Consider the following 25977-nt stretch of genomic DNA (forward strand, 5'->3'; position numbering starts at 1 on the left):
TAAAACATTAAGCCCATCTGACAAGCGTACTACCAGTTGTCTTTCATAGATATACAAAACAAAGGAAGATAGACCCGGCTTGATAATGCTGATTATTTTGAATATACGTGGGTGCAAAATTCTTTAATATTGCTTACAAAAGCATCAAGTACATTCGATTACGCCTCTGTGTGTAATTAAGCCCCACAACCCTGGGGGCACTTGTAGGGTACATCACGGAAGCTTTCTTATCTTTTATATACCAGTATCAATTGTAATTTTCATAAAGTACTGCGATTTATTATCTTTTAGATATTAACACAGACAGCAGAAAGACAGGGGACAAATGATCTCAGTATCAGCATACTCCAGAGTGATAAATACTATCGGTAATGTCGAGAGTTCATCTAGTTGTAGACTTCACAAATATAATTTCCAGACGTTGTAATTAATTTGATTAGAGTCGATTGCTTGTGCACTCGACTAGTTTATGACCTTACCTGTAATTATGTAACATAAGTGGACGTGTGCAATTTGAATAATTAAAATTAGTATGTACCGCCTAATAATGCAGCACAGAATCCACCACTGATAAGAAATATTGTATAAAAGACGTTCAGAATTAATATCGGGGAGTTAAGAAGGAAGAAGACTCGAACTTTGACCGCTCGACACAGCCATGGGAGACGGCTTAGAAGTTGGAGGCTTCACGTAGAACATGTAGTTAGAGATGGTCAACTAATAAACCATTAAACTGGTCATTATGTGGACTTGGGTTTTCTTTGAGCGACCTTACGTACATGTAAATCTGACACAAACTGTGGAATCTTGGGATCGCGTTATCCACTAAGTTAGCCTAAAACGTAATGTCCTATTTCGAGCCCACGCTTGAATTAAGCGTTCAAAATTATATAAGTTTAAGGACATTCATCTCATATGTATATGTAAAGGTACATAACATAGTGTCACTCTTAATACCTCGAAATTGTCCATTGTACGTATTAGCAAAAAGTTATGTATGCCAGTACATGTACTTCGAGCTAATTCTACGAAAAAAGATATCTTAAAAAGGGTATCATGTTCTCAAACCAGTGCACAATGTAAATACTGCCATAAGAGCTATTTCATGTTATTTTCATATACTTATATTCACACAGGTACCCTGTTAATTATATAATTAAACATGTATGAACATGTATTTTCAAAGGTGTATAAAAGGATAACAACTGTTCATGTTGGCGAAAAAAATTGATTTCTTTGGGAATAATCCAATTTTTTTTTATACTTGTCAATGGTTAATGACATCATTTAAATATTCTAAATGTTCCCATTTTTTCCAAAAAGTTTGGTTTAAATTTTTAAAAATATTTTTTAGGAATTTCTTTTAAGATATTATTACAGAGGATAGCCATATATGGAGCCCCACATATATAAATTTGGTGGTTGAGGTCGGGGGCGGGGGGGGGGGGGGTGATGCGGATGCCACTCACATTCATGATTGCGGCTGATGAGTTTTTTGGGGAATCTTACAGTTCAGCCACTCCGGAGAGATATTCGCTGTATGAGGGGTGGGCCCATCTTGCCGTTAGCACTGGGGCTCCCACCTATCTTTATTTGCACCTTAACCACTGCTCATAAACCCTGATCCATGCCAGAATTTGTTCAGAACCAAATACAAATGTGAATGCTCTCTGCATTCCCCAGACCTCAACCCCCAGATTTTTATCATAGGGGGTATTTGAAAGATCGAGTGTACAGGCACGATCCCCATACCATCCCAGAGTTATTTTTCGTTCATATTAATTGAATAGTAAACCCTCTTTTTAGATATCTGTTTTTCTGTCTGTGTTTTGTATGTCAAATCAAGGAATTATTTGTTAAATTTACAATGCTTTATTAGAACGATACACAATTCCACACCAAATACTACATATTTCTACTGTTAATGGAATACAGTAATGGAGAAACTGGTTAAAATATTATTTATGTGCCCAAAAGTCATTTTAATCAATTAAAAAAAGTGATTACATTTAATAGGTTTTTACAATGACCTTCAACAGGGGTAAATCTACATACAGTTTAAGATATGTCCGCGTCACGGCGCTGCGAGGAAGTAGACTATAGAGTGACGTTAGCAGCGTCAAAGCACGTGAAGCCATTCAGGTCGATTCAGTTTCGGGTGCAATTACTTCAACTCCAGTCTTACAACAAATATTTTCACACCAAAGAAAAAACTCTGCACATTGATATTATCCATAAAGAAACAAAACAAACACGACAATTCTTTGTTTACAGTAAAGGTTATAAGGAAACAACTGATATAGTTTTTCACACATGACGGACCTACAGGTATAAGCTTATCTGTGCGTGGTTCCTTCCGACTTATACGAGAAGGTAACCTAAGGTATAAAGGTTTGGCAGCTGGTAAAGTTCTTCACACCTGTGGAGGAGTCCACAAAATACAAAAAAAATTATTGGGTTACCAGCAGCTCACAATGTTTTTTACACCTGTGCAACTTTTACTAGGACTTCCGTGTCACACGTGATCAATGCAGTAGTATGTCGAGAACAAATTTAAGCCAGTAACATGTTAATGTCCAAGCTTTTGCAAATACACATAATAATTCGACAACATACATCTGTTTATTGACTGTTTTTGAGCTCTATAGATTCCTCTTTCTTTCGGCGGCCGCACCATGTGCACTTCCTCAAGGTACAACTTTGGTTGGCAGTGCTCTGGTATTAACTGTCGAATTTTCGTACTCTAAAAAGGATAATATACTCGGACGATCATAATCAGGCCTACCCAACTACCAGACTCGGCATCTAAGGATCCTGAATTAACCGGTATATCGGACCACACTACCCGTTTTCAAGGTGTGTGTGTCAAATCGCATTTCGGAGTATCAGCCAGAACACCGACAGGATGAGCCCTGACATGCTCGACTGTCACCTTGATTGGATAGTAAACGATTGTCGTAAAATCGCTATATGATTTTAAAACCGGGTGCATAATTTTGAAAGCCACCTAGATGAACCTTAGACTGCCACATTAATCTAATACAATGCAAAAAAGCCCTATCAAAAGTGGTTAAAACATTCAAACCGAATGTCGTTAAGTCCCCATATATCCCCATAGAGACAATAAAATAGAGTACTCTAAAGTAAGAGTACAGTTTAAGGTTGTTCAGCCGAGCGTGGATGAGCCCGCAGTCGTCCCGCACGAAAATGCAGTAGTATCGAAGTAGCAAAGAAGCATAAACGCAGTAGTGGTGTGGAGCATATTTGCAGTAGAAATGCAGTATAGCCTGCTGCAATTCTACTTCAAAATTTATACATAGGGTTGTACAGAGGAGGAGCATTAATGCAGTAGATTAGCAGCATGATAGAAGCATGTTTCAAATATGCTAATTAGCTCCCAAATCGAAGCAGATTTGAAGCATGTTTGCAGTATGATTGCAGTAGTCTACTGCGCTGGAGTATCTACTTCGTTTTCTTGCGGGGTGCTACAAAATTTGTTCTGGGGTATGATACTCCGAAATGCGATCTGACACACACCTTGAAAACGGGTAGCGTGGTCCGATATACCGGTTAATTCAGGATCCTTAGGTGCCGAGTCTGGTAGTTGGGTAGGCCTGATAATCTCTGCAGGTCTCTGTAGGTCACACAAGCAACATTCAAGCTCGATGTAATCGCTTACAGCTTCTAGCATGTTTCAACAATTCGCTTGGATTTTTTAACTTCAATGTTAAATTCGATATATGCAACAGATAAAGTAACTTCCTAAACAAACTACAGTTTGTAGAGGAAACCTGTCACCATGTTCCCTAATTTATAGTTTCAGGCATTAATCTGTCGTCGGATTGTGGGTCGCCTGCTCTTTGGAAACAGCAAGCAGTACATGAAATTGTGTTTTGGACGGATTCAGGATCACTTTGGCAAGGGCAGAATTTCTTGGATTTTAATCTTTGGCAACAGCCATCGACATTCCCTCCGCACAAGGGCACACGCGACAACAAATGAATGGAGGTCAGCAGACGATGACATAGCATGGTTAGGAACTGCACGATAAGGAGGAAGCAGAAGATGAACAGAAACACTAGACCTGTAATAAGATATGTCATTGAATAAATACATATGTAATGAATAAATTAATGGGTTAAGCAAATAAATAGAAAAATTTGGTTAAATAATTTTACTTGGAAAATAGAAGGCTGAACGACCGCATTAAAATGAAAACACAACTATCTCTGACATATATCCGTGACAATCAAATGGCGTGTAAAAAATAATCATACGGACGCTTCACTTGTCCTGCATTAAAAAAATTAAATTATAGGGACCTCATATTACCTAGTGGATTATTCCCAAAAAGTTGGAGGTCGGGTTTTTCTGGGTCTGTAACCAAGTTGCTAAAAGTCAGGAATACTGTGAGCCACAACGTGTTTGCTACTGCAAACCACATCAGTGCCGTCTTGCGGAGATCTTTCAGCTCATCTAAAATAACCACAAATGATTGCAATAGGAGTGATACATTTATGTTTTACAGGAATCATGAAATTTAATTAGTTTACATTGGTGGCATCCTTTAAATTAAAGATGGAAACTATTGGATGCGTTTGAGAATGAAAATTATTGGATTTGAGAAGGGTTTGGGTTTGAGAAGAGATTGGGATCATTTACTTTTCAGTGCGTCCTCCTTTTCCTTGAAAACGGCTGCCGGTTTCAGGCGAGCAGCTATAAGTTTCTCCCAAAATTGTTTCTCTCGTATAACGTCTGGCGGCTCTGGGGCAAACTTGCAACTTTTCAATTCACTTCTTACCTCCATCAAGCGTTTTTCTTCTTAAAAAGTAGAAAAAGTGAAATCTTTATATCGCAATCACTATCTAAGTGATTTTGAGTTTCGCTTGTTTGTAACAATAAGGCTTAATTTTACAAGAAATAATTCACTAAGGTATGTCAGCGTTGAAGTTTTGAGCAATGTAGCATATAAGAACATACATCATGTAAAATATATATACTCAGTGTTTGCATATTGGATGTATTTTCGATTAACACCGTATGAAGAAATATTTTGTTTCATGATCACACTTACATGCATGCATATATTTGCATTAGTTTTAATGACCATATAGTAGCACATGATAACTGTCATTGAGATCAATGTGACCGTTATAAGGTCTGTGTATAAATGCGATAGATGATGGATTCATAATTGACACAGACACCCACATGGTCTTACCAGGAGTAGGAGGCCGAAGCTGCTGGATGGACTTGTACAGGCGCTTCAAGTGACCTGGTTTGGGACAAAATGTAGTCGTATATTATAATGCATCCAAACTTATACGGGGTATAGGGGAGAGCGGGGTTGGTTGGAACAGTTTTCACCTTTTTTGCGATATCTCAGCAGTCAAAGCTTTGGGGACAAAAATAAAAAATCTGATAGGGGAAAATTATATGCCGCACTCATCTATGAAATAAAACATCAAGTAGGTCTTTTTATTTTAGAGTAATAAATGCTCAAAGTTGCCTCCTAAAACGTTCCATCTCACCCCACCCGCGGGGTAAGTTGGAACAGGCAGTGGGGTGAGTTGGAACAAGAGGGCGAGTTGGAACGCTTGCATATAAATTCAAAGTATAATTCATTTTAAGAGTAGGTTTATCTATATTAATTTCCCAACAAGTGCGTGTTACTTTGTATTCGTATCTCCATAGTTTGTAAGCATTTTTTACGTTTACAATTCGCTTTCAAATAGTCTTTTCGATGTATAAACCATATCCAGGTACACGTCATTTCATAATGATAACAAAAGTGGTGTAGTTTAAGAGAAAAGAAATTGAACTCACATAACTCAACCTATCAACAACAGTATGTTAGACCTACAAATGAAAACTGTATCTCTTTCAACTCAACAACTCAGAATCAAAATCGCAGTTCTGACATACTCAGTATGTACACTTGGTCAACCTTAGTACAGTCTTCATGTGACCACTTTAGACAAACAATGCATTTAACCCATTTCTCTTTTGGTCGGCTGTTAATGAACGGCTCCCCACAAACCAGAGATGGCCACTCTTCTTCTGACTCAGAATCGTTGGTCATCTTTAATTTCCTTTTTCTTGATTTTCTCTATCGACTAGAAATCTTTAACTGTTTTTTATTTTTGTTGCGCTTGTCCTTTTTAATTTTGTTGGGCTTGGCCTTTTCTTTTTCGAGCAGCTCATTTTCAGGTGTGTCAGTTAGTACTGCACTGCATCGTTTTCTTCTTTTAACATTTGGACTGCGACGGTGAGCCTTTGGAACCGGTCTAATTATTGCTGGACTTGAGCTGTTTTGGGCTTTTCTTAAGTGCGCTTTAGACCCCATTTCCAGAGATTAGATCGATCTACTTTAGATCGACCTAACTCCCTGGGGGTTCACGCTAAATAGCTGTCAGCCGAGCGGACACCAAAGTTAATTACCCCCTTACAGCTTGTAGTAGGCGGGACGGACATTTAAGCCGGATTATCTGACAGTAATCTAGTGACAGTAATCTAGATCGATCTAAAAGCCTTAGTGTGCTGTAGCACCTCTTCCGGTGAGGGCAACTGAGATTTCAACTGAATCTATGCCTAAGTTACGAGGTGAATGTTTGTCTTTTCTGGCGGATTTTGTGCCCTCGTTCACTAGACATTAACAGCAACCCCCAACCCATTACACAAAGCATCTAAAACAATATCGGCAGAATTGGTGTTGTATAGTTTATCCATAACATAGGCTCTCAGCTAGAATATTTTCATTTTGCCGCGAAAAGCAGAGTAATAATCGACATTTCCTTCCACATATAAAAGCAATTTATCGCAAAAAGCAACAGTGGGCATGCAGACAATTTTCGACCAAACAGCTAGCAACTGCATTTAACAAGCAGTGACCATCCCCCCTTGTATCTTCTACACGCATGTACATTCCGGCATCTTGGAGATGTTCTATCAGCTAGATTTCGTCTCCAGTTGGAGTTGTACTGGGTTACTACGTTACTACTCTCTTCAAAGTTGAAATTAAAACATTTGGAGAGGTTTAAAAAATGAAAAACACCGTGCGGGGTGGGTTGGAACACCCCTGACAGTGTTCCAACTGGCCCCATGTCAAATGTTCCGACCAGCCCCCATGACGTCATGGCCTACTTATGACACTGTATTTCTTTAACACGTGGGAAGTGATTAAAAAAAACAACAGCTTTTTGAACATCAAGGTGGTCCTAAACGCTTTGCACAATTTCAGTGATATAATCCTTATACTTTAGTTTACAGCACGATGAATGTCAAAAATATGAAAACTTACTTCGAGTAGCGAAAATAAGTTTTTTTCGCATAAAACTTTTAATGCATTTTCGAAACTTCCACAAGTTTACCAGATGAATGACCATGCCACGTGACATTTTTATGCTGAAGGAGCACATGATCGGTCTTGTGATTTAAGAAATAAAGCCAATGTTCCAACTTACCCGCGTTCCAACCCACCCCGCTCTCCCCTATAGGGCCTATACTAACCAAATTACACGCCGTCCACTGTCTTTAACTGTAATTCATAGATACTGTGAATTTGTAGCAAAAACATCATATTTCACAGACCGGCAAGACTGAGATACCGCGTAAATGGCTTGGGGGTCGGGTGGCAATCGACATTCCTTGGCTGACTCCGCAAGCTCCATACAAACCTCGGATGTGATAGGTGTAGGACTATGCATCAAATCGATACATTTCTCCGCCGGAACTGCCTTTTCTCTCAACCAGGGCCTATACGCCAGAGGAACAAGTTCCCAAAAATCGAATTTTTGGGCAGTATCATAAAGACTACTCAGATAAAATGAAATTGCATACTGTCTCCGAGCTATCCAAACCTGATCCTAAACTGCGACTAGTCTTCCCATGGGCATGGGACTGAAAGTAGTTCCTTGCCAACATTCAAAGCGTGCTATGGATGCGTCGAGTGCGGAGACATCCGGGTAGTTCCGAGTGGGTCGGGTGGGGGTCATCTGTTGTGGGGCTACAGATCATGCAAGCAGGTTAACGTTGTTAGCAACGCTTGTGAAACACATCCAGAGGCTAACTGACGGAAAAGTAATTGAGTGTTGGCGGACTTGGATATAATAAATGTTATATTTCACCGGTACTCAGATCCCTGCCCTCCTATTTTTTTTATTCAAACAAATAAAAAGGGGGGGGGGGGGGGGGAGGGGGTGCAGCAACAGACAAACATTATCGGTCAAGCAGCATACAGGTACTTAATACAATTACATCTACCTGGTTTGTGAATTCCATATTTAATCCTCAGCTGATCTTTTTCCGTGGTTGTCGACAGGTCATCGAAATGGTCTAGTAATGCTTTCCTGTATCTTACGAGGCCTATGGACTCAATCCAGCTACCCTGAAGTTTTAATCTATAATTTTAAAGGCGTGCATATATCAATGACAAAATCAAGCTTTGTTATTTTTGATAAATGGTTTAAATATATGTGTAAGTTTCCTTTTTCGGGAAGACTTAAATATATTTTATCCAGAGGTTTAAAAGCTAATGACTCATTTACAAATGTACTGAGTACAATACTGGTGTATCAATGGTACGTACTGTTATGGAATGCCAAAGGGGAAATAATTGCAGGACATGTTTATCACAGCTCAGAACCAATAAATAGTATTCAGAAAAATATGATTTCAATGCCAAAAATAACATCTATAAACGTATCAGGAAGTATTTCATACTTCAGAAATGATTTCCTCTTCAGAAATATCCTAGATCATAGATTAGAAACATTTATCATTCATAAGAACTGAAGTTCATGTTCCACAAAAAAAAAAAAAAAAAAAAAAAAAAAAAAATCACATATCAGAATATTTTAAAACATACCATGAGCACGTGCAATCTACATTGCTATTACAAATAGTGCTGGTGTGGAAGGTTAAGTAACAAACCTAGGATGTGTGTAATGGAGCTTTTTATTTTACTTTTTATGCAAAACAGATGTAAAAGGAGGTACATGTATTTACACAACAATTCCGTTGTACAATATGTACTTTCATGCCCATTAGGAGTGGGGCTGGTCAAGCCCACCCTATGTGTAGAGGGTCTCTATATAGCATGGGTCTCTATAAAGTAGGGGCCACCACAATGTGCGTCTGCGATTATCACAATTAATATAACTTTGAATATCTGAAGAACAATTTACATTTTATCTTTCTTAATCCTATAAGAAATAAGAATAGAAAAAATATATACTAACTGTATTTAGACTCCATTTGGCACCCATATTTTCCTTTTTAGCATGAATTACATGAAAATGAATTTTCTTTGCAACTGAAATTTTTTTACTAATTCTAACCCCTGCTTCCCTTTCAAAGATCTACGTATTTTGGAGTTGTTCTTTTTGTACAAAAGATACACTTTGGCCACTTATTGCTTTTCTTTTTTTAAACTGGCACCTTCTGTACCCAATTACAAAATTGGTTGTCATCTTACTACAACTATAAAAAGGCAGCAATGTATTTCAGAACTCCCTTAAAACACACAATTTCATAAATATTTGACAAGGTCATTTTGACATTAATTTTTGATATTTCAAAATAAAAAAGTTACAGTGAATCATCAAAGTATAATACCTTAATATTAATTTGGTATCATTTTTTTTCATTCACTGACAATTTATTTTTCATGTACAAAGGTGGGCATTTTTACCCTCTTATCAGCACCAATCCTTTCAGCTAAGCAAACACTGTGAATTTGCCTTGATACAGTGACGGTCCCATCTCTGGTATTTTTCACCTGCATCACGATCTGTAGAGTTGCTTATAAAATAAGCAATGGAGAAAACACAGCCATAGTCTATATGGAATTTTCACTCTAAATGCAATTCTTGTTTTCCGCGAGAAAGAATTTCCCCTAAACTCGAATTATTGCCCGATCAGCCCCAGCACATCACTCACAGCACAGCACATCATCTCAGCAATCTTTTCTGTCATTTCTAGTGAAAAGCTGTTTCTAAATGAATCGTGATTTATTTGTCCTGACACAAATTCAAAATTTAACCTTATTACTTCCTCACCTTTTCTTTAGGGGTTGTTGGTACCTGTGGATCTATCTGAAAGGGGGGAAGTTTTTGCACCTCTGCGTGTACCAAATTGACGTGGGCCCAATTGATTATACCGACTTGGCGAATTTCCTGAAAAAAAAAGAAAGAAAAAAGAAAGGACCATGTTTGGGCTAGGTATCTACATTTATATGATATATGTTTATAACAACAAATTCTTTTAAAATAAGACCATTGTGTTTTTTATTCTACTGATTTGAGCTGGACTGTACTACATGTACTTGAAATTGAAGCCTTTTTAATTTATATGACGGCCGCGACGCTCGTACAGTTGCAAAAACGCTGGGACTCGTTATTTGACATTAAAAGAAAAATACCTCTTTGCTCATCTCGGCAATAAAGGTGGTGTCGTCATAGCCTAGCTTTTTAAAATTGTCCTCACAAGCCTATAAAAGAAATTTGAATAATAGAATGTAACATTAAAAAAAAAACACTTAAAACATATGGCCGCTTTTATAATAAAAAAATAGCTTTTTAGCGCTTAAAATGAATCTAAATTATCATAAAATTTTGTTGAAATTTCTTAGAAAAATCGTTTTTTTTTGTGCAATTGTTAACAATATCATCAATCTAGTTCATAAAATGTACAGATAAATTCAAGTATCAATATATTCATGGTGAGATTATTTCTGGAGCTGAACATCACAGTTTCACGGTACCTTGATTTCGTTCTGATAAAACCTTGCAAACAACCAGTCTTTCACTGGAATGGCCTCTTCACAAGTATCGTCACCTGTGGCTTCTGTTACGCCCTCCTGTGTTTCTTCCAGAATCACAGAGTATAAAAGTATTACACATCATGATTCAATTTCTTCTCAGTGATATATTCCCCATAAACAAGACACGACTCATATATTAATGCTTTAATTGCGAAGAGGCGCTTACATGTCGTATACCACATCGATCGCTTCTGCTGGTATCACTGACTAGTAATAACCTGTATTGCGATGGGTCATCAATTGACAACATTCACTGCAAAGTGTGTTCACTGAAATGGTTTACTCACCTCCTGTCGCTGTATCATTTGCCTCGTCTGGTAAATCCGTGATCACCTCAACGTGACCGATCTCAGATGTAAATTTCTGGGTTGGGCAACTACAAAAAAATGGATAGAAATAACATCGGGCATCAGGACAATTCCCCCCGGACCCCCCCCCCCCCCCCCCCCCCCCCCCCCCCGGACAGCCCCCCCCCTCCCAGGACAATCCTCCCGGACGATTCGCCCCAGAAGAAAATATATTTATATACAAATATAAAGTAAAGAGTATAAAGTTTAAATCTTTTCATCCATTTTCTGAATATTTCATAGTGTGATGATGCAACTCGAGGATAGATAATATTAATTTCATTAAACAAATTATTTTCATGGAGTACAGTACATAACATTTTCGAGATAAAAGTACAGAACATTTTATCAAAAATCTGATCAAAGTATATCTCCAGGTAAAGGAGGGGTAAACAGATGATCTCACTCATCCAGGTAACCTTTGATGAATTAACTGTTACTTTTAATTGCTTTATTACTCCCCCCTTGGTTGAGTAATTCTTGAATCAAGGTGCATCTCTAGGTAGAGGTGGGGTAAACAGATTTTCTCGCTTATCCAGGTATCCCTTTGATTATTTGTCACTTTTATTAATATTCATAAAAATATTCACAAAATATTTGTTTACCTGTTATCTGTTTACCCCACCTTTACCGGAAGGATAGGTGGTTATACTGTACTTTGATTAGATATTTAATAAGTCCTATACTTGCACTCAATGAAAAAGGAATTTGTTATAAAATAATTTGTTTCATGATGAAGTTGTATTATCACACTAAAAATATGAATAAAATGGATGAAATGTTTTAAACTTTACACTTCCTACTTTAATTGTCTGGGGGAATAGTCCGGGGGGGGGGGGGGGGGGGTTGTCCGGGGAGGAACTGTCATAGGATCATAACATCGATGTATTGTAGGCTTTGAAAACTTAGCTAATAGATTTTACATTTGATTTTCAAAATGCTTCATATACTGTATTTAATTTTTAAAAAAACGAGAAAATTCCTGATGCGTACTCACATTTATGGGTTCGGAAATTGTTTATTTTAACGTTTTCTTACATACCATGTCCCTTGTATTCGGCCCCATAGTTTTTGAAGAGCACTTTTATTCTGTTCACAGGTCTTCGCTTCCCTTGTTCCTGAAGCGATATGACAACAATTCCTACGATGCAGGAAAGGGCATTTCAAAATTGTAAAAAAAAAACTTTCTTAAAGATCCACATGTATGAAGTCTAGTGAGATAAGATAAACGCATTTAACACAATTATTTTACTGGATGTTAGGCCACACTTTTTTATTTTTATGGATGACATCCTCTGGGGACCCCAAAATCGGTGCGAGCGGGCGAAAAAAAAAAAAAAAAAAAACAGTCCAAAAAAAAAAAAAAAAAAACTGCTTAAGAAAAGTTATGTTTTCAGTACACAGCTGGAAACACTAATTTACCACAGAAACACGTATCAAACTAACAATATGTCTTTATCCATGCTCTCAAAATATTAAAGCATTGTGAATAGGGCCTACTTCGTAGAAAGGTAAAAAGTCATGAACATATATGCTGCATATTACCAAATCTATTTAAGGTTATTTCATGCATTCTGTTGGTATAGCAATCAATAAAACAAATATCAAATAAACAGCGTGTCTTTATTTGTACTCTCAGAAAATTAAAGCATTGTAAACACTTCACAGAATTGTTAAAAAAATGAAGCAAAGATAGGCCTATGCTTCCTACAGTACTACAAAATCTAAAAAAGGTCATTTTGGTCGATGCCATTTTGTCTACTTCGACTCACACGTAGCAGCCAACTATCGGGTGGCCTGTCCGGCCTTCAGTCCACCAAATACCATGACGCTCTTGTCGACCCTTTTTTCGCTACAAAAAAAAACCTGGCATGTGCTGCTTTGGACAGAATGTCACTGAAATTTTCCGGGCGATGATCGCTGGCCGCGGCCAGCCTTTCGTATAATTGTAAAAGGGTGATATCTCCATGTCCAATATCAATGGCAAACCAATCCAAAACGACGGCCCCCGTTCTCTTTATGACTTTAATTGTCGTGTATTTTGAAATTTATGCCAGAGATGAATTTGACGGCAAAGCGGCCATATTTCCATGTGGTGATAATACACATGCGCAGAAAGCTCATTTTCCGCATTTGGAACTATTCGGATGTCTCCGCAGTCGACAATGACAGTATGGAGCTTGCGGAATTAGCCGAGGATTGCCGATTGCATTTTCCGGCAAATTCAATAACGACGTTTGCGACAACCGACCTCCTTAGGGGGAGGGGGGGGGATTTTTTTTTTTTTTTTTTTTTTTTGAGAACGGACGAAAATCGGTGCGCGCGCAGGATGTCATCCATAAAAATAAAAAAGTGTGGCCTTACACAATAAATAAATTAATAAATGAATAAATAGGGTATGTCCGATCGTCAGGGGGTGTTTATTCAAAATGATATTTCAACCGGTTGCAAGGGCGTAACGTCTCTTGCGTCGCATGCCGTAGTAGTTACGTCACTTGTAATTTGTGACGGCACGTGGTTCTAATTTCTGTTCTTTTGTTCAAAGTATCTGTGGCGTTAGCATCATTAACAGCTTTTCGTCTAAACAAAGGTTACAAAATTGTTGGTTCCTACTTTGTGTTGCACATTTTGTGATGCCCCACCTTATGTAATACTGAACGTTATAATAGTTCATATATATATATATCGATGCTCATAAGTTAAGCTACACTTTTTTATTTCTCAAATTTCACAGCAACCAAGCTTTCATTGGTGCAAAATTTGTATACTAGCTAGATGTTTTTCTTTTTCTTTTTCTTACTTTGAACGACTGTACCGTGATATTTGAGTACTTATACATTACTGCTGGACAGGTAGAATACATTAGGGGTACCACTTGCGAAAAACTCAGTTTGGGCAGCCATGCGGAGCTTCCAAGTTGACTACAGGTAGTTTCATGGGCACTATTTGTTATATCGCCTGTGTAATGGTTAGAAGAAGACTCAACGAGGTAATCAGATGGCAAATTATACGAAGCCATCGTGTTGGGGTGTTTAAACATTAAAATGACAGTGGCGGATTGAAAGGGGGGTCAGGGGGGTCCTGCAACCCCCCCCCCTTCAATTTCTGGTCCCCTCTTGAAATTACTGTAGAATTTTGACCAGCTGAATCAAAGTTCTAAACCGTACCAAATGGCACCGTTCAGCCTCTAAAATAACCACAATTTTCGGGCCTTTCATCGGGCCCCGAACCCCAAGTACAGTCTTCTTTTATTACCTTGTGTACATGTACAGTGTGTATATGGTACTTGTACTTACCCCAGCTCTGATCCGTAATGTTACATATACTGTAGATAGTGAGGAAGAGATAGCCGGCTGGTAGAAAGAACAAATATGTGATACCTTAAAAGAGAATGCATACCTGTATTAATGTATAAGTTAGAGTGAAGAATGTAAATGAAAGAATTATCGCGCACACACCTGCTAACAAAACTGCTAACAGCAGTTAACAGCACCGATACAGAGTAGGTGCCGTATGCGCTAAAAGCAAATGTATATATAGTTTAATTTGGTGGTGGGGAGGAGGTACAAAGAAGAAGGGCTTTCAAAAAGAAAATAAAAAATAAAAAAAAGAAATAAGTCTGGTTCTTTGACTTACTTTACAGAGTCAATTTTTATTTTGGCACGATGTTTTGTTCCTTTTCTGTTTCATGAACGACCTTAAATGCCGTTTACCTTACTTTTATGTACAGACACAGATATTTGTATATCTATGGGGGGGGGGGGGGGGGGGGTGTCCAGTCATGGGTCATTGACCCGTTAGGCAAACCCTTTTGGGTACAATCTTATTTTTGCATTATTTAAAGTTATGTCGTACTATTAGATGTAAGTTGTTTCATTATGCTCTTTTAAAGTTCTTGTATATAATCTTGTACTCAATAAAGTCATTCAAATAAAATAAAATCAAATATCTATTAAAGCCATCGGCGCCGTCGCCGTGCACTTTCAGTGAAAACAAGATTAGCAGAAACATTTTTACCCTTTGTCTTCAAACTGATGAATATTTATAAAATACAGGTACAATTTAAAAATTAGCGTGATCAGGCCATTTTTCGAAAGGTATGCTTTTTATTTCACTACGATTTTCTCTTGTTTAAATTTTGTCATTTTCAAGGTGTGACTTTAAAATTCCACTGGCCTGAAAACCTTTGCTAGTCTCATTTTTAAACATCCATGTTATCTGCAGTGCATAATTAAAGATTGGTGGTAATTATACTGTTAAACATTATGTAACATTGCATCAAAATTGAAAAGAACTTTATTATGGGCACTGCTACAACAGAGACCATTTAAGAAAAATCATGTCACTTACTATTCTTGTACGTACAGGAAAAAAAAAAAAAAAAAACAGGAGTCAAATATAGCTCCATTTTTAAAACCAGTCTGATTGCTATAATTTTCAGGAAGCTATACATTTTTACTGAAATGTTAATTTTTAAAATATTGGCATTTTCAAGGTGTGACTTTGAAATTCCATGGACTGCAAGACATTTACTAGTTACATTGTCTGACTTAATTACAAGATATGAACATTTCTTTAAAATCGATGGTCATCATGCTGCGAACCACCGTGTAATATTGCATCAAAATTAAGGAAAAAAAAACAATTTTTGGCACTGCCATCATTATGACCATTTAAAGAACACTATGTTACATTTAATTCTCAAACTTCCAGAAAAGATTAATAGAGCTGAAATGCAACTTGAGTGCAACCTTGGAAAACCAGTCTGATTGCATTCTCTCCTGGAAGCAATGCAGTTCTTAACGAAAATTTTCTTTTTCACATACTACAATTTTTAGTGTGGGACTTCAAACAAAGCTCCCACTGGCATGAAGCCGAATGGTTAGCAAATTTTCTAAATATCTATGTTACCTGCATATTCTATCAGTCATTTTGTACATTGCATCAAAATTGACAAAAAAAAAAATAAATAAAAAATAAAAATAAAAAAAAAAATCTGCACTGCCATCACAGATGTTATGAAAAGAAAACTGTGTTACTTATTATTGTGTAACTTACAAGAATGATTCTTAATATAGACTTACAGTTCTTGATTGGATTTTCTTAAATTTATGTAATTTATTTGTAAGTTTTTCATTTTTCTCGTTCTGGCATTTTCAAAGTGTGAACTTGGCATGCAACATTATGTTCTGCTGTTTGACTGCACATTTGGCAGCTTTGCTGCTTTGTTTTTCTTAGCAGTTAGTGGAACTACATGTACATGTAGGCCTACATACTAGTATAGCCTGGAGGGAGCTGCCTTATGTCTAACTTAGTCTACAAAGCTCAAACAAAACTCTGCTTTAATATATTTTGTTATAATGTCTTTGAATGTTACTAAAGTTAAACTTTTAAATAAAAAAATAGTGAAACATCGCTCAGTCGGTTGCGGTGTTTGTTTATACTTTTTGACCGCTAGATGTCCGATGGTAACGTTCCAATACAAGCCTATATTTGAACTTTACTTTGATCTTGAAGTTAAATTAAACTTAAGTTCAAAAGGGGTTTTTTTTCTTTTTTCTTTTTTAATTCAACTGTGCATAAACTTTGCAGCCGAAAAAGTCACGAAACGCAGTCTTTTATGAAATGTTAGGGACTTTCCACCCCCTTTTGTTGAAGAGCGCATTAGCAACAGTAAACCCACCAAGCTAGGACTTAAGATTCTTTGTGAAACACTCTAAGTCGGCAATAGCGTCGTCGACCTTCCTGTAGCAAAGTCAAAGAGCAACGCTAAGTCAACTACAGATTTAAGATTATTTGTAAAACAAGGCCAGTGGTGATTGTAAACAAGTGTTAGCTGCTTTGGCCTTTGGACCCGCTGTTCTTATTCTTGTGGCACCCTTACCATGAAAAAGACACGTGATCTCCGTCGGATGCAATAATGCCGTTAAAATAAACATCCCAGCTATTGCGCAGATGTATATGGAGCTAACCGGAACCGGAAGTTCAGTCACATCTGAAAAAATATGCCAAACCCCTATTCACAAGATATTACAATACAAGTAGAGTCAGTTTAAAAACGAACACCGCTCAAGTGAAAATTGTTATTAGTGAAAAAAACAAACATAATATTATTAGGTTTATATATATTTGCATTTGTTGTTTGATGAATTTTCCTCCATTATTTGTTACTACCCACTAGAGGCCACATGTACTTACTTGCTTGAGAGGAATTAGATGCAGGCGGTAGGTTAAAGGTACTGAATTCCTCAACCAACTGCCGAATGGTACCGATGAACGCCGCCGCCATTACTAGAGCAAATATTGAACTGGCTCCTATTGCTACCTATATGTAATGATGCAAAAATGCATTTAATTGGAAGCTCAAATGGCGGATCTGGTTAAGGGGACAGTGAGCAAAAGCTTCACACTTTTATCCCTCAACCCCCAAAACGGTTTATTAAATAATTGTCCGTGTACCAGGGCATTTGACTTATTATGATTTAGCTTATTGGTGTGTGTATTTAAATTGTGTTTAATTATAAAATAGCCTGTACGAGTACATGTCTGTACGAACTTGGTCTTCAATATTAAACGCATCACTCACATTTATCTGCGTGTCGTTTGAGGTGTACATGCAAATAAAGAGGAACAAGATAGCAACGACCACCAACACCACGGATATGGTGATGTCGCTTATTCCAAACGCGTACTCCAAACCACCTACGAATAAAAAGATGTAGTTTTATATATCTATTTCACATGGAGTAAAATAAAATTAGAAGTAAAACTTTCTGAGGGACGGAAACAGTCTCTTACGGTAGTCCAACCAAATATGCACCAGTTTAATATTGTCCCCACCCTATCATCTATGTGTACGCACACACGCAAGCGTGCACGTACACATTCACTCACACACAGCTACCTTTTCTCTCCTTTCTTCCCAGTTGCTTACTGTATATACATTTCCCTTGCAAAACGTGTCAACCCTAACGCAATGCGTAGAGATGTACAGAAAATCAGGGCAAGAACTAATGCTCTTTATTCAGCTTCCAAAAAAATTTTTTTCACAAAATACTAATTGATTAAACAACCAATGAACAAACTAGTCATAAACATGGCGATCATGGCCCCCAAAGATATTGTCGACATCATTCCTTTCCCTTCCAGTACTAATCCAGTACTAATAATACGCATTAACATTCTTTCTTAATTTTCTGGGTTTGGTTTCCTTTGATCGACCCTACGCAGGTTATTTTGACCATGGACCTGTTTGGTTATGATATTATTTATCCCTCTGAATGGTTCCCATGCAATAACCCAACCTTCTGTAAATTCGGTGCATCAAAACTCGCTCATATGTCAACCGCTTGGTAAAAAATTGTATCCCTCTCAGTTAGAAGCCGCATATTTAAAATAACTGGTCTTGGGCTATTTCAATGGTTACGATAGGTAGGTCAATGTTCTTTCACTCACATCCCAAATTTACACGATAACAGGTTGCCTAATTGTTATGTAATAGTAAAATTAAAACTGTGGGTACCCTTGTATCAATGTACATAAATGCGGCTCGGGTGACACATATTGCTAGGAGAGAATTCACTGTATATTCATAATTTCTCATTACCCTTACCAGATAAAACCAGGATGACAGTGGCTGGACCAATCAACGAGGACACCAGTATTAAGAACTGGTATACCATAAATAGGTACGTGATCCTTCCACTTGACGTCACCAAATCCCTGATGGATTGCAGCAGTAGCCACATGTTGGCTGTCGTTGATACAATCCAGCGTCTGCGCTGTTTGAAGAATTCATCAAACGTCTCCGGACAGAACGTTTTGTCCTCTGCTACTGCGCAATACTCTAGCCTGCTTTGATTCTTAATCTGGGGAGAATACAAGCTTACTCAAGAAGTTATAATTAAACCTTGCAGGCCTAATCTTCGTCCCGGGTGGGGAATTGAGACTGAGGTTCGTGTAACTGAGACTCTGACCTCCACGATAATAATAATAATAATAATAATAATAATAAATATATATATATATATATATATATATATATATATATATATAACGAATAATGTTTTACAATCTCGCCTGACTTTAATAGGTAAAAATCTAGGACGGGGCTTAGCCGTACAAATCAGACCCTGTGTCACACTGATTCACAGTGTTCAGGTACAGCATAAATCAAATCAGTCAACTGAAAGTACATTCTGCCTGCCATAAAATCCAGGCCTAGGATTTTATGTAATGTATATACAAGTAGGCCTAAAGGGCAATGGTAAAAAAAATGATAAAACAATGATTGCAAACTAACGGTGTTCCTATATTATGTATCCCTACATTATGCAACGGCAGAAAACAATAAATATGATGATCATAATCTAATCCAAAACTTGTCACACATACCATCAGAGTACACAGCCATCTGTCTTCCCCCATGTCTTTGTACAAGAACTCAAAGCCAGTCTTGGCGTCACTGGCGTACTCAGCTATTGTGTCTTTCAGGACTGATGTCCGATACATGCTGAAGCATCCAGGGGCACACAGCACACTGCCAAGTACATGGTTGGCGACCTAAGATATTGATTTTATCGTTTTTTAATTTTGAGTAACAAAATACGTTACCCATTAATGATATATAAGCAGAAATAAACAATTTAAAATGGCAAATTATGTTATCCTGCAAGAATAAACAGGTATATCTTTGATATTAGCAACCTTCTGTAGATGAGTCATTAAAATTATTTTGGCATTTGCGGTAACATTATGACCACGAGGTCGAGTCACTCGATCAGAACTGACTAGATTATGATTGAAACAACTACATGGCCTTATTTATTCCCTCAACTCAAAACAGACATTCAAATTTTACAGGAAGCAAAATGTATATAAAAAACTATTTAAACGTAGTGTTTTAGTCAATTGTTTTTAACTTTTCTTTCAGCCAGTCTTAAGCCTAGATTATATTTGCCATGGACGACGTGCGATGAAATCCTTTGCGGTTTTCCGTACGAATTCTTCACAAGGGGCCACGGGCTATATACTTTTTTCACACGTACATTTCAAATGTAACCTAGGCTTTGCATTATGTTATTTCCTTTTAACTCTTATGGACATTTTGCTTCCGTTTTATTTCGATTAGGTAATCTATGAGTAGTATGTAATAAAGTTAATGGTTTTTATAATATAAAGATGGGTTATTTGTATTATAAACTCATCATTTTACAGTGGCGTTGATATGTATCATTCATCAATCAATACACGATCTTTGATCAGTACCCAAGGGCAAAGATGCACAGTTGTCAACTAAATCAGATTGAACATAAGCAACTTTATACTTTTTGCAGCCAGTGGCCAATGGCATAGTCGAACACCTGGTAGGACACTATAGGTTGGATTTTGGACCCCAAAGGATGCGTGCGGCCACAGACGGCGCTGACACTGTGGTCGCCGTCTCTCAAAAACACGTCAAACAACGCCTCCACAGAATCCATGGTAAATTTGACATCTGCGTCTGTGGCGAGGATGAATGTCTTTTTAAGACCTAAACAAAAAATAAAATTATACCCTAAACTTGTTATCTGATATAAATATGATAAAAAGAAAGTAATGTTATTTTCTTTGCATTTTTTTTCTGTCATCGTATCACCGCGTCTTTTGATACAATAATCTCGTCTAAATCAGCTTGAAGGTATCCCACTGCAACTGGCTCTATTTCGTTCCCAAAATGAGAGGAAGACAGAGTTAATTCTACAGGAAAATATTTATAGGTCATCAGCAATTTTTAAAAAGGTATTTGCAAAAAAAAAAAAAAAAAGTCCCGCCAGACTTACGCTCTTCCCAGCCACTGTAACTCATTTCTTCAATTGAAGCACTTCCATCGAGTGGCTTTTCTCGCAAAAAATCAATGATATATGACAGGTACATGATTTGACTCCAGCGTTTCTTGTTTTTCACCTGTAACATCAAGCATTTCAACTTCCTGGGTACATTTTGGACACAGTTTAGCGTAGAGTGACAGTAGCATAAATTTTCACATATGAAGGGAAGTTTCACACCAGTTTCAAATACTTATATATACCAAGAAAAGAAGAGAAAAATATACATCATTTAGATTGACACATAAAAAGAATAGTGTAAGAAATAAAATAATCGTAAGGTATACAACAAAATACTTCAATTTTAAAGAAGAGAGGTTTCACCTTCCGATTGTCTTTTAACCCCATAGGATCCAGTTAATGCTGACCCATAAAGCTCTGCTGTGCCCAATTAATTCTGTGAGCTAGCCTTGAAAAGCCGGGTCACCTCAGTAAATTGGTCATAATTTATTTGTTTGCCTTTATTACCCATACAAAGTATACATTTTTAAAAAGCCAATATTTCAAGCTAAATGAAAATAGAATTACATTTAAATTTAACATGCAGTATCAAAAGTTATAGCCGGTTAAAAACTACATTTTTATTTGGTAATGGGTAAAATAAAACAAAGTTGATTTATCTTATGCACATCAATTTTTTATTTCTACATACATTTGCCTGAAAATTCACAGGGATGATGTCAATTATAGTAACTTTCAATCCAGGAAATTTCAGCAATTTATCTCTATCAATTTTCAAGTTATGATCGTTTTGCTATCAGGTATACCAGCTTTTCAGCTCACCTGAACATCGTGGCCAGAGCTGAATAGAAGTCAAATTTTTACACCATCTATGACAAAAACATCTTTAAAACTTATATCATGAATAAAGGAATATCATCCCCATTATCTATATCACTGTCACTCGAAAACACCTTATCAGTGTCGTAGTTTTCAATCATTTCAATAACAGTATTCATTCGCAGGCCCCTTCCGTAGTGAGAAGTCGCCATTTTGATTTTACTTTCACCAGCTAGGTCTAGAAAATCGCCGATTTCTCGCTCATATATATTTCTATCGTCCTTTATATCATAAATAAATGAATATCAACGCCACTGTCTATGTTACTGTCACACGAAAACTTCTCTTCAAAGTCCGGATTTTCAATCATTTCAATAACAGTATCCCTTCGCAGGTCCCTACCGTAGCGAGGAGCCGCCATCTTGATTTTACTTTCTCCAACTAAGTCTTGAAAATCGCCGTTTTCTCGCTCATATATATTTCTATCGCCTTTAAAAATGGTGGCAATGAGAGACAAGAAACATGCCCGGATGTTAAACTATATATCATTTCATGACTCACGATACAAAAGAGTACAGAAGACGATCTTTCCAAGATACGCACATATGCGGTTCTGGGCGTTTGGGGTAAGCGATAATTGAACCGCACATATGCGGCGACGGGCTCTATGGGGTTAAGTGTAACACAACACTCATTGAATATTGATTATCTTCGGTACCACAAAATTCCCACACAAGTTGAAGTCCATAGGGAGTGTTATGCTTCTCGAAGCCAATTTCCCTTGCCTGATTACTTTTGAAATCTACTCCTGGGAAAAATGTTAACCGTGTCCCGTTAGACAAACTTAAGACTGTAAGTGAATGGTTTAGAATATATATATATGCACTGGTTCATTTTAATTAATTTATTTGGAAATTTATTCGACGAGATTATCCTTGGGCGAGGGGCTGTCGAGATGTATCGTGTTATGAAATATCTAGTCACTTCTCTGCCCCATGTAAGAATAAAAATCTTGATCATGGTATGTGTAATATGATCACGATGGGTTGTGCCAGATTCCTATGTCAGAGCTAGAAGACGCTACTGAAACGCTTACCGAAAACGCTTCTCATCAATGCCAAAAGACGCTGGGCATTTACATTTAGATGTTTGGACTTCTTCCTCTTGGTATCGAACGCCCCGTCCAGCCATATGTGTGACTGGTAACTTGGGGAGTTCTCATCTCTTTTGTCTACCACATCTTTGATGGACGTCAGCAGCTGTCGCATCTCCTCTTCGGACTACATATACATAAGAAACTACAGCTAACGCGTAAAATATTGAATACATCTACATGTATCTACTGGTAAATTGTAAGTTAACACTAAATATCTCTTTGGATATTGTGCTAGCTTTGGGATGTTAACTAGTTTGGCATAGTTGGTTTCTTTAGAAAGGATTTCCTTTCTTTGCCATCCCACTGGCCAAAATACTGTAGATTCTTATTACTTACCCTATCGTCTCCGAGAAGGTTCTTTTTTGTTATTTAAAACGTGAAAACTATGCAACACTTTTTAAGGTATAGTGTGTACGTTGACCTTCATATAGCAATAATAAAAATGATAATTTTTAATTCATACCTAACAAAGACCATTGATTCATCTACTCACTTTTGAGTTCTAAATTCCTTATTTTACCGAAATTGACATTTACCTGTCTGTTTCTAACCCCCATTACGAAATTTAATGCCTTTAATTTTGTTTTTTTATATGTAAATGTACACGATGCAGTCGTACCTCATTATACATTGTAGTACAAATATAGATCTGGCATTCCTTTCTCTGTAAGAACATGCGTCTGTGATTTGGGTCATTTTTTTCCGTTCTTCTGTTCAACCATAACCATTGCTCGATAAGTACCCCATTGTAGGTAGGAAGCCAGAACAACTGCCAAATAACAAAAATAAGACAGAAAAAGAAAGAAATTGACTATTATGATCAAATACATTTTGAAACGGGAATTTGAAAAATAGGTTGGGAACTCTTATAAAACACTTAAGCAAAATGAGAAATTAATATTTGATTACGGTCTCACCAAATGCGAAACATAAAAGGTCGTTGACATATTTAAGTCAGGGATTTTGCATACCCGAGTTTCCTTTGAAATCTTTGGTGTCTCGTTCATTGCCAGCCACACTCCCACTGAGATAAAGTTCGCAATCAAGAGACCTAGTAAGACAGACAAATTCAGTACCGAGGATTCAGTCCCAAGATGATCGCACTGGTAACCAGGTAGTAACGCGTTGCATACTGGGTAAAATCCAACCACAAATACCGACAGAGGGGTCGCCAACACCATGGGAACAAACGCCAACGAAATGTATCTCTTCCTTAATTTAAACCCAATGTCCATGACAGTTGCCAACCATATTAAGACATACGCGATGAAACTGGTCAAAACATTTGTGATGAAGTACCAAAAGAGACGGTGTTCTCTTAGCCCAGTGACCCAAGCCCAACCCTGATTTTCGTAGACAGCTCTGATGAAAGCATCATCATGGGAGTAATATAACCCGAACAAATACAAAGTGAGCGGGGTCAACAATATCTTTTCCATGCTTGTTAAAAGTCCTGCCTTCCAGCGTGTAGGGTTAGCCATGTTAACAGCCTCATTGGTTGATCTAGAAGTTGTTGATTGGAATTTCAAAATTCCAGGACACCAGGCCAGAGAAAAACACGCCACAGACACTGCAATTGTCCATGACAGATTTCCAAGCTGTCCAAACAAATTATTAGACTTATAGAGGTATGCAAGTAATGTTATTACCAAAAGCCCAACAATGTTCAATACGACAGCTGTAAACTCAAAGCAAGCTACCGCTCTATTGGGAAAGGGCCATCTATCCCTACATCTACAATAATATGATATAATGCAAAAAACATTCCAGGCGTTGTAGACGGCAAAAGCAAAAGTTCCCATTAGCACGCTTGTGATTCCAAATGCGTGAGTATACACAACGGTGACAAGAAACCAGAGTCCACCAACTTCTAGAGCACTTGACAGAAACCCCTGAAATGAAAAATGGCGCATATGGAAATATTTTGTAAAGAAATGTTTTTTTTAGTTAAGCGAGGACAAGTTATATAATATAAATGCCACAGACCAAGTCCCAATCTAGTCCACTTCCCAACTGGCCCAGACCACATCCCAATTAGGACGCGGTCCCAGCTGGGTCTTTGCATTGTTAGCTGCATATTGAGCATGTTAATTGGCCAAGTAATTTACAGGTGAGCTACCATGTGTGATTGAATAGGGGATGTCATATATATCAAGACATATATAATGATACTTACAGGTGTGGCAAATGAAATACACAGTCGAAGACCCGGTTGGAATGTGGTCTGTGCCAGTTAGGAACTGGACTAGACTGGGATCTGGCCTGTGACATAAACATTGATAAATACTTAAGAAAACATCCGTTCCGTAAGTTGGTTAAGGGCTAACAATGTCAGGTGGAAGAGCAACCAGCATACTTTTTCCCACGTACGGGGCCTGTCAGCCGAACTGTGTACGTACTTACATGAAATATACCGTGGGGCCATAATTATTTGTATCTGTATATGTATTCCGTGTATCAACAAAAGATTACACTGTAATTCAAAAGTTAAAAAATACAATAGACGAGTGTGATAATTAAAGCCTAGGTTACATTTGCCAAGGGCGCCGTGCGATGAAATTGTATACGATTTTCTGCACAATTATTTCTTTGACACCGTAAGGGGCTAGAGAATACGCCGAGTATGTCTACATTGCATACGGTCACTGTCCTATTCCTCCCACATGGCCTTGAGGTCAGGTCGTGAAAGATCGGTTTGTCCGTTGAAAAGCGATCATATATGGAGCCCTTTCAGCCACTGTGCAGTTGACATACAGTGTCCGTGCGGAATTATTGTTCGATACGTTGTCGATGCAGCCCCAATGCGTATTTGACCACTAGCGTCGAAATATCAAGGAGATGCACGTCTTTAAGCTTTTAACTTTTATTGCGCTTCATTAAACCATCGAAACACAAATAAGGAAAGAAAGGTAAAACAATCGCATTAGGAATAACATGAGGGTAAACGCGCGCATACGGTGCAAATGGTCCACGAGAACCCATAACCCGTTTACATTTGATATGCGA

General features: G+C 37.6%; 3 protein-coding genes across 3 annotated transcripts; all 3 read right to left on the bottom strand.

The window, feature by feature from the left end:
- Nucleotides 1–3488: 3488 nt before the first annotated feature.
- On the bottom strand, nucleotides 3489–17882 carry LOC147761348 (uncharacterized). The gene is made up of 14 exons (XM_087014643.1): nucleotides 17756–17882; nucleotides 17368–17494; nucleotides 17054–17164; nucleotides 14466–14549; nucleotides 12212–12287; nucleotides 11110–11198; nucleotides 10763–10866; nucleotides 10421–10489; nucleotides 10059–10175; nucleotides 8263–8386; nucleotides 5222–5275; nucleotides 4663–4821; nucleotides 4333–4476; nucleotides 3489–4084 (listed from the first exon to the last, which is right to left on the bottom strand). The coding sequence occupies exons 1-14, from the start codon at nucleotides 17783–17785 to the stop codon at nucleotides 3807–3809; spliced, it is 1566 nt and encodes a 521-aa protein (XP_086870769.1). The 5' UTR covers nucleotides 17786–17882; the 3' UTR covers nucleotides 3489–3806.
- Nucleotides 17883–18758: 876 nt separating this feature from the next.
- Nucleotides 18759–22236, bottom strand: LOC147761349 (chitin synthase chs-2-like). Its single transcript, XM_087016003.1, has 6 exons — nucleotides 22151–22236; nucleotides 21819–21837; nucleotides 20991–21114; nucleotides 20496–20701; nucleotides 19564–19731; nucleotides 18759–19037 (listed from the first exon to the last, which is right to left on the bottom strand). Exons 1-6 carry the CDS (start codon nucleotides 22234–22236, stop codon nucleotides 18759–18761), a joined length of 882 nt encoding a protein of 293 aa, XP_086872129.1.
- A 244-nt stretch (nucleotides 22237–22480) lies between these two features.
- Nucleotides 22481–24858, bottom strand: LOC147761350 (uncharacterized). Its single transcript, XM_087016004.1, has 4 exons — nucleotides 23943–24858; nucleotides 23591–23740; nucleotides 22912–23095; nucleotides 22481–22623 (listed from the first exon to the last, which is right to left on the bottom strand). The coding sequence occupies exons 1-4, from the start codon at nucleotides 24771–24773 to the stop codon at nucleotides 22481–22483; spliced, it is 1308 nt and encodes a 435-aa protein (XP_086872130.1). The 5' UTR covers nucleotides 24774–24858.
- Between the last annotated feature and the right edge of the window lie 1119 nt (nucleotides 24859–25977).

This window comes from Lingula anatina, chromosome 6 (genome assembly GCF_051362555.1).
Source record: "Lingula anatina isolate TDL-2025a chromosome 6, LinAna3.0, whole genome shotgun sequence".
Lineage (NCBI taxonomy): Eukaryota > Metazoa > Brachiopoda > Lingulata > Lingulida > Lingulidae > Lingula > Lingula anatina.